We start from the raw sequence: 18,115 nt of genomic DNA on the forward strand, positions 1-18,115 counted from the left end.
TCCCCAGAATATAAGGAGTTCTGTTTTGTCATCATTCAGGCATAGACCATAGAGTGCCATCCATGCCTGGATGATAAGGTATATTCTATTCCCCAAGACCAAATCCTTATTGTAATGCCATGTAAGTGGGATGAGAATATGGGTGTCATCTGCATAGTTAGTGTAGGTGACACCAAGACAATCCAGATCATCAGAAAGGGGCTTGGTAAATATATTATACATGGTAGGGGACCTGCAGGACCCCTGAGGAATACCACAGGTGATGGGGATAGGGTCTGCTGCTGTTGTGGCAGAGAAGACTCTCATTGTCCTACTACTTAAGAATGATTGGATCCAGGCTATAGCTTGTTGTGAAAAATGTGCTGCAGAGTCTAGATGGTTACAAAGAACCTTATGGTCCACCAGGAAAGCACTGGAAGTGTTGCCTGCAAAACAGCGAAAGACAGATTAAATATGAAATCCAGGGAAAGGGAACAAGAAAATAGAAACTAGGAACAAGACACTAAGCTAAGCGCCAGGACCAAGGAACCAGTCACAAACAGGAACATTGCATTAATAACCAGTGCTGGACTGAAGCAAACTGAGGCTTTTAAAGCTGCTCAACGAGCACACGCCTCAGGTGTTCTTCTTGCTGCTTTGCTCCACCCATCCTTGTTCTGTAAAGGTGGAGATGAAGTTGTTGGTCAGGCATTCTGGGAAGCATAGTCTTTTGATGAAAGCAGCATGCTGGCTGGCATGAACTTGGAATGGATCCGGAAGGGAAGTAGCATGGAAAATAAGTATTTAGCGCTCCCAATTCACCACAGCACTGTAGCATAATGTCCAGAAGGAAAGCCCAGTAGGGAATAAACCCCAAATCATGCCCCCAAGTGGTGGGAATGGGAGCAAAGGGAGCGAATCGTGACAGTAATAGTTAATTTATTTGATTTGTTCACCAATGAAATCCCAAAATGTATTAATGATTGGATTGAACTAATTGAGGTAATTCTGTGGTTTTAATTAATTTTGAACTCTCCAAAAACATAAGAATGAACCCATATAATTATAAGCATCAAGAATGGATGATTTTTTATAAAAAAAATTCTTAAAGCAATACAACAGAGCAAGTGTAGGAAGACCCCACATTGTTTAGTTTTACAGAGTACATAAGAGATGGGGCCTCATTACGACCCTGGCGTTAATGGTTTAACGGCGCCGTAAAAGGTGTCGGCGCCGTTAAACCCTTAACGCCTGATTACGAGGTCCCTTTGCGGGACCCGACCTTAACAGCTGGTTTTTCCAGCCGTTAAAGTAGGGACCCGCAAAGGGACTTTGGTGCTAATAACAGTACCGCAATTTGCGGTACCATTATTAGCTCCTTCGCCATTCCCATTGAGCCCTATGGGGCAAAAATGGGAATGGGGTAGGGCCATGGCGGCATGGGGAATTACCGCCCCACCAACCTCAGAATGGGGTGGTAATTCCCCATTACGCCATGGCGGACACCGGCATGGAGCATGGTGCTAATAGCACTATGGTCCTCCGCCTGGGTCGTAATGAGGCCCATGGTTTCGATAGTATAGCTTTAGAATATAATCCCCTGATTCTGAGCTAGAACTTTAAATTCCACAGAATTAGCCTGGTGTTGTTAATTACTTTCCTCACATTGGCCATTGCACCAATATGTCAGTCCCAAGTATAAGAACTGCAAATATCCTATATGGAGTGGAGTTGTTTATTGCTGCATAACATCTTGCACCATAGCTTTACTTCTCCAAGTCAACTGAACCTCTCTGTCCCAGAGCTTTTGCGGTTTGTGTCATCGTGACCTCAAGTTGTCCGCCCAACCACTGTAACCAGAAACTGCCATAATGCCAAAACTGGAAAAGCAAAGCAAATCCTCCCTGCCAAATGTAGTGTTTGTTTGTGCTCCTGCCTTTTCAGAGGTGTTAAAAACCAGAGGGTGTTTCACTGCCTAGACCCCGGGTATCCCTTACTCAGGTGGCCAGGTCATGGCCATTGCCTTTGGATCCAGACCTTGGGGGTGGACAAGTGCGTGAGGATCACCTGGGTGAGGGGTCCTCGTGGAGTGGGGTAGGAATGTCCGAGGGTGAGACATGGTATCCCCCCTTTCCAAATAGCCCTGTCCCATCCTATTTTTGTTTTATAGGATATTCCAACTTCCCAGATCCCCCCCATTTCCTACACAAACACTGAGCTGAGGAAGAGGAGGTCTGAGACCTGAAAGGAGTATCACCCATGCAATACATTGGACATGTCCCGCTGGTAGGACCAGGCAGGGTCAGGCACTTGATCTTAATTACATATACCTGGTACCTATTAGCTCTCCCCACATGGCTAAAAGGTGGAACACTGAGACACAATCAGAGGAAGGTGAGCAAGGAGAGCAAGGCGGGCAAGGTAATGCATGAGAAGGAGCAGTTCTTCCAGGGGGAAAGCGAACCAGGTGGAGCAGAGTGACAAGCTGAGGGACGGAACCGAGGTACGCAGAAACCTTGGACACCCCGGCAAGAGATTGTTCCCTCCGAAGGTCCTTGAAGGTTGTGCAAGGAAGCCCAGCCAGAGAGAAAAGACACACCTCTTTTATGGTTCAAGGATACCAGCCACCCTGCCGGGTGAGCGTCAGAGTTGGGCAGGTGAACCGACAGTTGTGGTATCAGCCTTGACTTCAGGATCAAAGCCGTGAAAGACGAAAAAGAATGAACACAGCCAGTGAGCTTTTGAAAGCAATGAAACTCCGGTCTGTGTTAAATGAAACTTGATGGCAACATTACCTGACAAATGAAGGTTGCACGTGTGGCGATAATACATGAGAGAAAGCAAAGCATTGTAAAGAACTGTAAATTAAAGATACAAAGTAACACAGTGGTCCGGCGAAAAAGGTTTGCCCAATCGAAAGCCTCTGTGAAATGTCTGATGCTCTAAAAGCGGTGGGAAGCAAAAGAAACTGAGATGCAAGATTTTAACTATTGTTCGGTTTGATCCGTTAGAGGGAAACCTGGATGTGAGAGATGTCTTTGATCTTTTAGGTTAGATCGTGGCAGAGGGAAACCTGAACGTGAGAGATATCTTTGAACTTTGAAATAAGTACTGTGCTCGAAACTTCATTTCCCAAGAGGCCTTGGTGTAGGAGAGAAAAAGTGACATTTGAGGAAAGAAGGTCGAAGTGGTTATGCAGAGAAAAGAGCAAAAGCCTCGCAGTTTTGAAAGTCTTCAACAGTAGAAGGAAAGTGAAAGGAGGCTGGAGCCTGACAGAGGGAAGTCTGTGAAGGCGTTATTGAAGCTTGGGAAATGGAACCCCACTAATTGTGATTGAAAGGTTTGAGCCCGGCAGAGGGAAACCTGTACTGAATTCTGGTAACCAGAAGGAAACAAACATTTGTTGAACTGTATTACAAGCTAAAAGGTGACCTGGGTTGGAGTGATAGAAGGCCGAGAGGTCCAGCGGATAAACTGGTGACTTTTCATGGAAGGCCAAGTGGGCCATGGTCCATGAAATGAACTGCATCCTTGTGCCCGAAATCAGAGTGTTGCATGGTCCAAGTGGGCAACTTTACCACCTGCTGCAAAACGTGGGGAAGGGAGTTTACTCAGCTATACTGACATTTCTATTGAACACTGATTTTCCTTTTTGCATTACACATTCCCTTTACACATGTATTGTATTAGAAAGAGGGCAGCGTGAGAAACCAAAGGGTGTCTCACCCGCTAGTGCTCTGGGACTTGTCATCCAGATGGCTAAGACATGGCCATCGCTTTTGGATCCAGTTCCTGGGGGTGAACTAGTGTGGGAGGATCACCTGGGTGAGGGGTCTTCAGGGAGTGGGGTGAGGCAGCTGGTGGTGAGACGCGGGATTCCTCCTTTTCCCATACCCATGATCCCTCCTATTTAATAGGATTCTCCAGTGTCCCAACTCCCCCCCCCCTTTCCACACAAACACTGGTCCGAGGAAGAGGGTGACTAAGAGTAACAATGCTAACTCTTACACATCGCATTGGACATGTACCGCTAATGGGGTCAGGCATTTCACATCTGATACCAATTGGCTCTCCTCACACAGTGGAACCTAGAGACACACTCTGAGCAAGGTGGAACATAAGTAAGAGCCAAACTTCTGGGGCAAAGGCAAACCTCCTAGAGCAGAGTAATGGACCGAGGGATGAAAGCCACTGGTGGAGAACCCCAGGAATTCCCAGCAGGAGGTCGTTGTCTCCAAAAGGCTGTGAAAGACACGTGGAGAAGCCTGAATCCCAAACAAGAAGGCTGCGTTGTGTTTCAAGGATGCCAGCGCCCCTTCTGGGTGAATGGCAGAGTTAGGGAGGCAAGGCCAAGCCTTTGGTACCAACCTTGACTTGTAAACAGGAAAACAGTAAAGACAAGAAAGAAACACACACAGCCGGTGAGTTGGCATTGGCAAGTGACGTGAGAGACCGGTGTGTGCTAAAGAAAGATTGAAATGGCAATATTATATCACACAATTGAAGGCTGCACACGTGTGGATGACATGCGAAGAAAGGCAGACCTGCGAATGAACCTTGATGTAATGATAGCTGTAAAGTCAGCGATACTGAGTAATGGAGTGGTCCGGCGAAAGGAAGTAGCCCACTCAAAAGTCTCTGTGAAAGGTGAAAAGTTTGTAGCGATAAAGTGAATTAACTGTAAAAGCGAGGTGATTGAAATTAACCACGAGAAAAGAGGAGAGTAAAAAGGTGAACGTTGAACTCTGGTGCATAATACAGTGAACTACCCCGACCAGGAAGCACTGGGGCAAATAACATAGGAGTGTGACCTGAAAGCTGGAAAAGTCGAAGTGGTCCTGTGGAGGTCTGTAGAAAAAAAGCCACACACATTTGAAAGTCTTCAACATCAGGAAACGGTCTGAGCCTGACTGAGGGAGACCAAAGCTGTAATAAGTTAAGGGAAGGGAACCCCTAAAGGAGGTGAATTAAACTTGGGGAAGGGAACCTCTGCACATGTTTTGTTTTGCTTTGAGAAGTCTGAGCCCGACTGAGGGAGACCGATGATAACCTTTGCTGTGAAAGGTCTGAGCCCGACTGATGTGAACCTTTGCTTTAAGAGGTCTGAGCCCGACAGAGGGGGAGCGACATGAACATTTTGGTGAACTGTGTTTTGAAAATTGAAAAGTCAGACTTTAACGTGAAAGGCCAGGTGGGCCTCGATCCACGTCTTGAAGTGCCTCTCTGTTTAGAGCCTGAGCCAGATTGTGTCATTTTGCCTACAGGGACTGCCTTACTCCGTGCTGTCCAATGTGGGGAGGACAGTTGACTCAGCCACATTTATTCTTTATATTTGAACGCTGACTTTCCTTCGCATACATATTCTCCTTTTCACACTTTTTTTTACAAGATGTAAGGCAGACATTAGGTTTTTGTTTGTATAGGCCATTTTGATCTGAGGGACTCAACTTGGACTGTTTTATTTATTATTTGATGGTCGAGACTACTCCCATCTTAGCTATAGGGCAAGGTAGGAGTTTCTCCAACACCATAGAAACTTCAATAAAGGTTTTTGCTAATTGTACCTTTTGTGTCAGTGTCATACTTGTGATGACATAAGGCATTAGGTTTATTAGTATAGGCCATTTTATTTTGACTAAGGACTGACTAGGATTGTATTTTCTTTTTATTTGATGGTCGAGAATACTCCCATCTTAGTTATAGGACAAGATAGGAGTTTTCCAACCCCTTTTAAATAATCAATAAAAGTTTTGAAACTTGCAGCTCTTGTGTCTGTGTGTTGTGTTATGCCTCCCTCAAAGAGGGCATGGCCTAGTTCTGAATCTATGAGTTGTACTAGCAGGGAAGAGTACTGTTACCATTTCCTCTGTACACAGCATTGTGAGAGATTTCACAACCTGTTTTTATTACCAAGCTAAAGTTCTGACAAGGGCCAGTGTTGCAGTGTGTACACAATAGTGCCATACCCTAACTGTGCTCTGGACATGAGCACCTCAATCTGAAAAAAATTGCATTACTTCATTGTGAAATCCTTGAACCTTTCCCACAACCAAACTCTTGCATGTTCTTGATAAGGCACTCTGTTCTCTAATGTTTGGCTGCTCTATTCATGCAAGGATCAGACTTCAAAGGCTGACCACTTGGGCAGCCTCTAAAACATGGTCCTTTAGCCCATTCAGTCCAGCTTTTATTAACTTTTTTACCATCTTCTCCAACTGTTACCCCCCTTCTTGGATTCCCTGCCATCTACTTTTCCTATAACCACCTTCCTCATGTCTTCAACTCTTCCACCTGCTGTTACCTCATCCTTTTGACTTTTTCCCCCTCTTTTTCTTACAGCCACCTCCTTCAGGTTTACACCACCTCCTCCAGGCTCTCATCAACTCCTCCAAGTTTGCCCACCTCCTTCAAATCGTCTGCAACTTCTCCTGATGTTACCACTTCCGCTAGATTCTAACCTTGTCCTTTTCCCCTTCTTGCCTACAACAGCCTCCACTAGGTTTCATGTCATTTCAACGCCTGTGTTTACTTAGAAGTAAATTGCGTGTCCTTTCTCAACTTAAAAACCAAATCACTATTAGTATCCCGGTACAACATGCTGGGATACTTATAGCAATATTAACCTTGCAGGGGTGGGGGCATAACTAGGCTTAGTAAGCACCAGGCTATCAGTAAAGCCCCCTGCTCAGGTATTATTGCTTACATGTTACTGACCCCTGAACCTCTGCAACTATATTGAGGCATCTTTTCGACTAGAGATTATTCAGAGGCCTGTCACTGCATGGAGCTCAAAGTGTAACATGCAGACTAGTTGTTTTTCCAAACCTGCACTGAATGGGACATTTCGAAATGGCAACCGCATTATGGAGGGGAGAGGGGGTTCAGTGAGCTGTGCAGCAGAAGGGGATGTTGCCATTCATGCCGGGGCTCCTGAACGTGGGGCATTCCGGAGTAGCCATCAGAGGAGAGGAGGCTATTGGGAAAGTAAGAGGAATGCAGCGTGCAAGTACGAAGGGCTGCAGATATGCTGGGAGCAGAGCAGGAGCTCCTGGAGGTTTGGCTGATTGCCAAGGGAGCAAACTTCACTCCAGGCCTAGAAGAGCTGGTGTGTGACTGCAGAGCTGTGCCGGGTGCTGTGGAAGCATCCGCACACTCCGACCTGAAAGGCTGAGCAAGAAGAAAAAATAACGAAGAAGCGCAAGCAATGCCAGGAATGCTGAAGAAGACCAGTGAGTCTGCCCAAAGCAGCTAGGGACTCCGGGGCATTCTGACAACTGCGCCAACAATTGATTGAATGGTACAACAGTGCTAATGCAGAGAATATACAAAAGCAAAGTTTGTTTGAATGCAGCCAAGGCAAAGTACCAGGGCAAGGTGCAATACGAAGAATGCTTGTGTGCAGACAAGACAAAGTATAAAGACAAACCACAAACAAATATAGAAGCATGAGATGCCAATGTGGGGGAGAGGTTTTGAGCAAGTACATTTGAGCAAAATATTACCACAGATAGATATACCAAGCATCACATGGTGTATGCTATTGTGGTATGTCTAAGAACTGTGAAATGCAATGACAGGTGAATACCCCAGACAGCTGTAATTGAATTTGAGAACTGTAAACAACATAGAAAGTCCTGGCAGGCGAGTATACCAGGCAATTAAAGTTGTACAAAGATTCTGGGCATGAGAGTACACCAAGAGATCTGAGAAACCTAAATAGAAGTCCTGGCAGGGGACTACACCAGGCAGATGAAAGTTGTATTAAGATTCCTGGCAGGGGAGTATACCAGGTAATCTACAGAGATAAAAGAACTTTAACGGAAAGACTGTTGTGGAACCTTTTGCTTAACCAGAACTTTTTGGTTAAACAAGAACTTTGTGGGTCCAGTAAAGACACCAATGAACTGTTAGCTAAAGAGACATTTTGCTTTCCTTAAGAATTCAGGTGACGGGGACCATTCTCTGGATCCAAGGGTCTCTTTACCTTTGGGAAAAAATTATGTTGGAGACATTCTTACACTTTTGGTTTTGAACACTTTTTCTAACATCAAGTTAAAGGCATTTCCTTGCAGATTTTGTTGTTTGTTTATAAGTGTGAGGATCAGGATAAGTTGTTTTATGCACAAGGACGGCTTTTCAATTACTGGCATCCTGACACAGACAGATCCTAAGTTTTAGTTTCTCGGTAGTGAAGTTCCTGTCAGAATAGGGCTAGAGAGGCGTTTTTCCAACCCATTTTTATTTAATAAAAATGTCTACTCTTGAGAATACAACAACCTTGTGTCCGTCTCTCATTTCTGACCCCTCACACAGTAGTTTAGGTCTTCATCTTGCCCTTCTTGATAAACTATACTGAAACAGAGTAGAGTCTTTTCCAAGGGGCTCTAAGATTTGTTTCCCACACACTTTTGGCTGTGATATTTCTTCATTTGAGAGGAGCAATCCATTAATAAAAGCCTTAACATCCTTTTTTTTTGCAATGCCCTAGACTTTGTCTTTCAGACATCATTCTCTACATGGGGAAAATGTTTGAATTTGAATTCCAGTCATTTGTAGATGTGACGTTTCTCGTCTTTGTGTTATAAACGAGCAACAAATTAACATACCCAAAATATAACCTTTCACTTCCAAAGCAGTGTGCCACATACTAACAAGTAATGGGATCTTTGGGGGGTATGTTATATGTATAGTTTTTGTGGGATGGCTCTGCATTGGGAACTGAGCATATGCTCAGCCGTCCTTCCCCTAAGACCCAGCTAAAATTCTGCATGGTGGAGGGAAACATTATCTAAAAGTTGCCCATGATGCCAATGGATAAACTGATGTTGCAGCTGTTTTATCCTCGTATCCAAATTCTGAGGCTACCCAAATCAATATATATGCTTCAATGCTACAAACATGTTAATGCTAGGTTAAGTGGTGTGATAATTAAATGAGCAGCAAGCTCACTGTACATTATGTATTTAATAATTCACTCATACAGCCCTTTTGCCACAGATACAGTTGTCAAATATAAATATATCTGGTCATTCTTATGTCCACAAAATGTTTTGTAGGTTGAACCATCAACTTGCTCTTTCTCATAGGGGTATTTCAAAAGACTACAATAGGAATGTACCAGGGTGTTAATTTGCAAATGATAACATGCTATCAGAGGATAACGTATATGGTCTAAGTTTAGATGGTGTGCTTTTGTCAATAAAACTGTAAGACAAATATAATGTTCTCATGACGACAATATATGCTGGAAGCGATAATTTGATAAACATTTGAACATTTTAAAATGAGCCATTTTACAAAATGTAAAAATTTCCTTTAAAAATAAATAGCTGTTTTGCAAACAAAAACGCAGCTCCCCATGCTGCCCCAGATCATTGTTTTTTTATTTTTTTATAAATGGTTGGACAGCTGTCAGCAACGGCTGGGGTGGCTCTATCACATTTGCACCCAACTTTGCTACCCTCAGTCACCTAGAAAGAGATAGAGGCATAAAGTGAGACAAATAGAGAGAAAGACATAGAGAGAGGGAGCAAAGAGAGAGAGAAAGAAAGACAGAGAATGTTAAGATACTTAAATATTGTGCACACATACAGGATATCTATTTTTTTTTAGTCTAATCACAGAGCCATCAGAAATAGCTAGGGTGGCTCTAGTAAAATATGCACCTTACTATGTAACTTCCGCCCATATCAGGAGACACAGACTAAGGAAAAAAGGGAGAGTAAGAAAGAGAGAGTGCAGAGAGTGTGTGTGAGAGAGAGAGGGGTGGGAATAAATTGCTAGATCAGCGTAAGATTGCACCTGATACATCTAGTGTAACTGTAAATTATTTGATAAATCTTATCCAGTAGTTGAGCAGATGGCGTGAACAAAGCATGCTCACCTATGCAAATGGGTAAGCATATGCAGCAAATACAGATACATTTGCTTTCAATTATGTACTTCTTTAATGCAAAAACCTCATGCTGTCAAAAAAGAAGTAGACCCTGACAATCATCAGAAATCAAGAGCATTATCACTAAATGGTCTTCACAAAACCTTCACACATAGAAGCAGTATACTTCTGCTGTCTCCCTTTTTCAATTCGAGACATATCTGATTATCAGATCTTCAGGAAACAAGATCTGGATGTGGCCTCAATAATGATCACCTCTGTGGTGGACAGCGCTGTGATCTAATATTAGCGCCTCGATGCCTCTCGTAGGCGAGTTGCTTCCTTTTAAGATTACTACCTAATTACCTACCTTACTAATTTTGCTAACACGGCAAATAAAAAAAGTATATATATGTATATATTTGTTTCCCTGTCATCATGCAGCAGGCAAGAGGGTTTCCAACTAAGATACCTGTTCTTTTACGACACGCCTGTGCATAACATTCAAATTCGGTTGTGCTTGACTGTGATAATCCAGAAAATGTGAATAAATGTGTCATTGTTTATTGGAGTAGGGCACTTATAGAGCTAGTGGAACTGTCTACACTTGGAGGTGTTTCGATGTGGACTTGCTGGCAAAGGCACACGAGTGGTAGCCCTTTCTAGAGCTACACCTCCGATTATACTCACTGGGGAAGTCCAAAGGCATTGTTCTTTTCTGAGTCTCCTCTTCGAGCGTTCTTATTTTTTAAAGGCTACATAGGTTACAATGTTACCATACATCAGTGGTGCATACGTCTTTTCCTCAAGCGTACAAACATATGAGGTTTTTTGTATAACCATTCACTATGTAAAGTATTTCCCATTTGAATCCATTTCTTGCTAATTAAACTCTTGAATATTCATCATGAATCCAGAGAACCTGGCCTCTTAGCATTTCTCCAAGACCAGATTAAGGAACCCCTGTTTTAGATGGTCCCTTGATCTGCCGTTTCCATGTTACTGATTTGAGACATGTGGTTATAATGCTTATGGAATACTCTTTAACCAACGCATGGTACCTTTGAATTGTCCAAAAAGGATGTCTCTCTTCTGCCACATGGCAATGGAAGGTGGATTGAGGAAGAAAGTTAAAAACGTTCCTCTTTTAGTTTGTTCAGTTCCGTAGGTCAAAGAGTCTGATCAGTCCAGGTCCTTGGATACCTTCTGATTGTAGCACAGTTACCCCTGATCGTTGTTGCCACTGCCTTAACCTGGATTTCTATCTTCAATCAAGAAATAGAAATAACTGAAAACGGTAGGAGCAGAATGGGGCCTTCAGTGAGAATGAAAAATTGACTGCAGTTTCTCATTGAATGAAAATACCAATTATATCAGGGACTAATCAATTCACAGAAAAGGAGTTGTTGCAATTGAAAATTATCCCCCATCACTCCTCAATAGCACTAGGTATTTGTCAGTAGCAAACACACATCCTGATAACTTGGCCTAAATTGGAAGTTGGGAGGTAAGTCTGGTGTATAGTTACTCTGACATGTGACTTTTGCTGCCTCAGCCCTCCTGTCCTTCAGATGTGATGACTGTCGGGTAATATTTTAATTTCCCTCTGGTATGATCTTTCCCTCACATCACCGGTTCACTCTCTCACCTCTAACCATGCTTCTTTCCTGTCCTCTTTAGGTTGGAGACCAGATCTTGGAGGTCAACGGTCACAGCTTCCTCACCATCCCTCACGATGAGGCGGTGAAGCTGCTCAAGTCATCCCGCCATCTCATGCTGACGGTGAAGGACGTTGGTCGCCTGCCTCATGCTCGCACTACTGTTGACGAAACCAAGTGGATTCCGAGCTCTCAGATTGGCGAGACAGCTGTGATCTCTTCTGTAGGGTGGGTATCTCTGGTTCAGATGTAAGTGACCTCAGTGTAGCTGGAGATCAGCGGGATCAGGTTGCCCACTGGAGGACCAGTAGTCGATACCATAATGAGAACGGTGTTAGGCTTTTTACCCCTTGCATTCCAATCTGATGTTAAGTTCAGTCCAAGTCAGCGCTATTTTATGGACAGAATAGAGACTTCCTCAGTCCGTGCTACTGTCGGTGCGTATCATGCAGGTGGTGCTTGTGTCATATATAAACTGGGAGAGAAGGTGTTCTATTGCCAGACAGGTAGGAAGGCACCATCGTTCTGTGTTAGTGTCTGGTGTGAGAGGCGCTCCCATTGGCTGTGTGAGTGTCAATGAAAATACCCATGCCAGTGCCATACTTGATACATCAGGCTATTCACCCCTCTAGTTCTGGAATTAAATCAGAGAAAGAGATTCCAGTCTGTGCTAGCAGAAGAAAGGCCTGCCCCAATCCTCAGTCCCTTTCATTGTAGGAGGGGAAAAAACTCCCTCAGTCTACAGTTAGGTTACTTAGAAAGGTTATGTTCTTGTGTGTTGGAGTATGTAACAAAGATTTTCGCTACTGTCAGGATGGCATTTACTTTCCTGTTTTCCTGAAGCACTCCCTACATTCGTTCTAGGATCAGCGAGATACACTCCCTCAGCCCCTGCTGGTGTCAGGGAAAAATGTCTCCCTTAGTAAGTTCTAGTGGCAAAAGGCAGAGAAGCTGTATATGTAGCTGATACCTTCAGGAAGATCATAGTCTTTACTCTTTAACAATGAAAGAGCAGGGAATGCCATGATTTCAGTCTGCTCAAGTGTCAGGGAGTTACACTACTTCATGTTGTGTTAATTCATTGAGTGTCAATTACCCAGGCTATTCTGGTGCCAGACATAGGAAAAGGAAATCCATCAAGTGTTGGCAACAGATACCCCTTTCCCTCTTCACTTGTGTCATTCACCCCCAGCCCGTTCTACTGTCAGGGAAAGACGCCCCACCCGGCTTCCACTAGTGTCAGTACTACCGCTCCCCGCTCTGTTCCAGTGTAAGCCAGCTGCACTTCCTCCAGTATTGTCACTAGTTCCAGACATGGAAAGGTAGTTCCCTCTCTCTTCAATAATAAAGGAAAGGAGGTTCCTCAGTGGTAGGGTTTGGTGAGTAACTCAGTCTGTCTTCTTGTCAGCAAAGTACTGGGACTCCCTGCCATTGTTGTTGGGTGATATTCCTGCTTAGAAAAGTTGATGTGATTCTATTTACTTACTTACTTATTTATTTATTTAATATGCATTTAGCCAACAGCAGCTTTACATATTACAAACATATAAATCTTAAAAAACATACATCAATCAATATCTAAAATCACAGGAAATATGCCTTTTATAAAACCATGTTACCAATAGACAATTCTTTTAAAATGGATAGAATGAGCTCATAAAATGTCATCCTATGGAAAATAAGATTCATGTCATTACCCTCTAACAAAATTTGCCATAGCACATCTATATTTTCCATAATGTTGATATATTATAATGCAACTGGTTGAGACTCTCGCAGTGTCAGATAAGATGTTTGGCAGTTTCGATATTCTATTTACTCTGTAAATAGAATATCGAAACTGCGGTGGTTACAGATGTCACTGCCAAATTGCCCGACAGGGACGTCATTTGGGGGTCGCCAGAGGTCGCAACTGCGACCTCTGAGGTCTCCCTTGCGACCTCTGTGGTCACCCTTGTGACCTCTAGATAAAAATAGAAAAAAAGAGAAAAACATTATTTCATTTTTTTGTAATGTAAGCTCCTGGGCTGTGGCCAGCACCATGTGGCTCTTTACTGCTGGAGTGGCTGGCTTTCTTGTTAAAGCCCCTTAAAAAAAGAAGTAAAAGAATAAAAGGAGTGCCACAAATCTAACACTTTCAGCACTGACCCTAAACAAGAAAGATTAGGAACACCAAATCATGTGACTTTCTGGACTTTTATACAATAATTGCTAGACTCATTAAAGGTTTATTTCAGGCACACTTCGGGGGTGAGTCACTGATTTAGTCTGTTCTTAAACGCCTCAACTCAGCCTTTAATCCTTCTGAGGTCGATAAATGAGTACCAACACAGGTTGGGTGATATTGGGTGTATATTTTTTTCTATATAAAGCACTTAAGCGTAAGTGCTATATAATAACAGATCATTATCATTTGGCCGTGGACATCTGCTTGCATTCACAGTAATTTGGTAATATGGGCCTATATACACTGATCTTAACGATACATATCGCTATCCATTCCTGAATGAAATGTACATCACATTATAGCGATATCGTAACCATATTTTTTGTAGTGTGCAATGCTATGTGATAGCACTTCCTGTTTTGTCAATGGGTGAAAGGTCGCGTTCCATTCTATCCCACGATATCACTTCGGGGTGGGGTTAAATGACATCACTTCCTGTGATGTCACCAGGGGGTCAAGGGTTGTGTGATGTCACTTCCGCTACCCCTGGCATTTTGGTGAAATGACGTCCCTGTTGCCCGATTTAAAAACATGTGTCTGTGTGATGGAACAGGTAAGCATCCACCCCAATGCTATGTTTCGGTAAACCATGTAAAGGCTGGCTTTTGTATTATTGTACCCACCAACAAAACCCCTCACTAAACTTAGTTTCAGTAGAAATTGAGTGAGATGTCCATCGTTTGGTGTTGGCCATGGCATCGTCAATCTACAAACACCGTGATTTAATTAATTATTTCAATATGCCTCCACGAGCTATTATTTAGTGTTTATTAATCAGTACCCGTGTATATTCAGAGTCTCTGGTATAATAATCAAATTATTTCAGAATTGATTTGGAATGTGCATGTATGTGGGAGTGGGAAAACAAATGTTTAACTGTTGTTTAGTGGTATATGGTTTATGGGTTGTTGCCGGTATGTACAACAGCTCAGTTTTCAACCCAACAAAATAGAAGTGTAACGGTTTAAATGCTTTGCTATCATCGTCAGTGAATCCAGCTAACTTTGTAATTGTGCGATGCGCGTATTTTATAAACCGGTCTTTTACTCAGTTTACCAAGCAAGTTAGTGTGGCCATATGCCCCTGCCTCTGTCCTAGTTCCTCTTTCTGTCTATGTACACTTAGATAATGGTATGTGTTACTTAACTACTCCATAAATCTAAATCAACAATGTTTCGCCCACCAGATTACTAAAACTTCAGCAGGCCATCATCCATGCACCCTTGCACTCCTATAGCACCGAACTCTGGGCTTCAATGTCCATCCTGTTCCTAGGTGAAAGGGTATCCTCATGTGGAGCTCTCTGCCCATATCTTCCAGTTTCCACATCTTCGGTTCACCTCTGTGCTCTCTCACTGTCTTCAAGTGCTCACATCTGTAGCTCTCCTCTATCGCTCTCTTAGAGTGTTCACATCTGGGCCTCACCTCTACACTCTTTCTCTCTGAGTGTTCACATCTTTGGCTCACCTGTATTAACTCACTCACACTTTTCTAGTGTACACATCTGTGGGTCACCTCTACTCTCTCTCTCTCTCTCTCGCTCTCTCTCTCTCTCTCTCTCTCTCTCTCTCTCTCTCACTCTCTCTCAGAATGTTCACACCTGCAGCTCACTTGTATGCTCTCTCTCTTCGAGTCCTCGCATCTGTGTCTCACCTTTATGCTCTCTCTCTATCAGAATGTTCACATCATTAGCTCATCTTCATGCTCTCCGCCTTCGAGTCTTCACACCTGTGTCTCATCTCTGTCCTCTTTCTCTCTCTGTCTTAGAATGTTCACATCTGTAACTCACCTTTGTGTTCTCTCTCCATGTCTTCACATCAGTGGCTCACCGCTATGCTCTCTTCGAGTGTTCACATATGTGAGTCACTTCTGTGCTCTCTCCGTTTGAGTGCTCACATCTGTGGCTCACCACTATTCTCTCTCTCTCTCTCTCTCTCTCTCTCTCTCTGTCTCTCTCTCTCTCTTTCCCTCTCTCTCTCTCTTTCCCCCCCTCTCTCTCTCTCTCTCTCTCTCTCTGTCTCTCTCTCTCTTGGTGGAAAAGTCTTCACACCTGTAGTATCTGATCGTCAGCCATCATTCTTTGTCTTTTATGTGGCATGGTCTTCAACCATAAGACCCCAGGCTCCTAGCCTCCATTCTTTCTCTTTTATGTAGCATGGTCTTCGACTATAATACCCCAGGCTATAATACCCCAGGCTCCTAGCCTCCATTCTTTCTCTTTTATGTGGCATGGTCTTCGACTATAATTCCCCAGGCTCCTAGCCTCAATTCTTTCTCTTTTATGTGGCATGGTCTTCGACTATAATGCCCCAGGCTCCTAGCCTCCATTCTTCTCCCCTCTTTGTGTGAGAGGGTCTTTACATCGAAGGGCCTAGAAAGGGATGGGAAACCATGATCCCATTCCTCTGTGGGTGAAAGGGCCTTCACGTGAGATCGCCTGGACTCTGGACCCCAGTTCTTCCTCTGCTCTTTGGGTGGATGTGGTTCATATCTATGGCCCTACGATTTGAACCTACACGATCACTCTCTGGAAGAAACAGTCCTAACATCTATTACCCCATATAGTAGATCTCAATTCCTCCTTAAAATGACTGATGTAAACAAGGAATCTAAATATATTATATATGGACAGAAAAGGACCTAAACCTTCTCCTACATTTCCCCCAGCTGTAAGATTGGTTCATCTGCGGCAGCTGAACGCTGGGTTGATATGCCTGAAAACCCTTATATTTACTTTAATTTCATGAGCTCTGAGGGATGTCACTGTGAGGTTTGTTATTTTCATTTTCAATCCCCGGCATATCCAGGATAATCCCACCGCCCTTGTGCTCCTCGAGTTTCCACATTGGTTGGCTCACTGGGAGCTTCTAATCTTCTGCTCGTGCTGATATGCCTTCTCCTTATTCTTTTCAGGGGAACCCGAGAGACCTCTGCAGAAGCAACGTCCAAGGTAAGACCACGCATCTTTTATCTCAGAACTGAAATAACCAGTTGAATGCCTCCTGTGATCCCTGTTCTGTTTTATTCCTGATTCGATGTTCTCTTATCCATGCCTCTCTTCATTTCGCACTTCTCCCGATTCCTGCATAGACGTTGCTATCAAGATGGTTTGCTCTTCTCAGTGCCATTTTAAGTTGTGTCTCTTATAGCGAAACTGTTGCATTGGAGTACAGTTGGGATGGTTATGACATGTGATATGGGGCACATTACTTGTGTGTGTTGTTTGGCTATTTATCCACCCAATGGCTGCCCATGGTCTTGCTAATACCTATGGGCATCCCCATCCAGTAGCAGCCCCGTTTTCCCTAATCACACCGTTCTGGGATATCTTTGAGCACACTTACTCAAGCTTGAACAATAAACGGTGTTCTATGAAGGTCCTGACAGTTTTGTTTCTAAGCCATCTGGAGAGAGGTAATGGCTTCATTGCAGCTAGGTTCAATAATTATGTGTAACCAATGAAGCCTTCTACTACTTTATGTATATCTGTTACTTGGCTCTAGTCGTGTTAAAACAAGCATTGACAAAGCCAACCGTCTTGGATTGTGTAAAGGTATTAGATAGGCATTTGCCAGACACAGCTATCATATGCCCAGGTAATCACACTATTTGCCAGCTAGTAATGCCACTACGAGGACTTTCAACCTGTTTTCCGTAGGGACCATTCCCGCAGTGAAAGGCGATATACAAACAATGAAATGCAATGGAAATGTCAGTGCCTAACCAATGCTTTTCCAATGTCCACACAAAGCCAAAACTGTTGGCTTCCACAATGTTTTTTTTCTTGTCTGGGAGAATGGCTCGATCCCGGTGTCTGCGCTTAGAAACCTCTGGGTATGAAGCAAGTTATAAATAACCAATTACAAATACCAATTGCAATTGTGTTCCAATTGCTCGGCCTTCCCTAGAGCGCCACAAGATGCATGCAAAGCCACGAATCGCTCCTTTACCAGGCCCAAACCTTCTATTCTCTCTTCATCTGAGCCCCTTGCATTCATCAAGAGTGTTCTCTTAGTGTCATTGTTGTGAGGAATTGTGATACTTTCTCGAACATTGTATGTTTGTTTTTGCCCACTTCAGAGCAGACTTTTTAATGAAGGATCTTAGGCTCTCGTCGAATGGTTCCTAGTGATAGCCTCGACAGCATCGAATGCAAAAACCTCGAAAAAAAATGCATTGAAAAAATTCATTTTTTTTCTCCATTTTTTTAATGTGGGGTCCCCCCACCCACCATTTTTTTACCCCTTAAAACCCATTTTAATTAAAAAAAAATTACCTACAAAAAAATGCATTTTTTCGATGCATTCTTTTCGAGGGTTTTGTATTCGATGCTTTATATTCGAGGGAATCACTGGATGCCTCGTTGAATGTCTGACT

At 43.4% G+C, this 18,115-nt stretch overlaps 1 protein-coding gene across 1 annotated transcript in view; it reads left to right on the forward strand.

The window, feature by feature from the left end:
* WHRN (whirlin) overlaps window positions 1-18,115 on the forward strand; it is a 1,326,895-nt gene that overhangs the window by 1,022,591 nt on the left and 286,189 nt on the right. Inside the window, exons 4-5 of the mRNA XM_069609683.1 lie at window positions 11,534-11,739; window positions 16,652-16,688. Of these exons, the coding sequence (XP_069465784.1) occupies window positions 11,534-11,739; window positions 16,652-16,688 (243 nt within the window). The remainder of the gene's footprint in view (window positions 1-11,533; window positions 11,740-16,651; window positions 16,689-18,115) is intronic.

This window comes from Ambystoma mexicanum, chromosome 8, assembly GCF_040938575.1.
Source record: "Ambystoma mexicanum isolate Mex_15411 chromosome 8, UKY_AmexF1_1, whole genome shotgun sequence".
Classification (NCBI taxonomy): Eukaryota; Metazoa; Chordata; class Amphibia; order Caudata; family Ambystomatidae; genus Ambystoma; species Ambystoma mexicanum.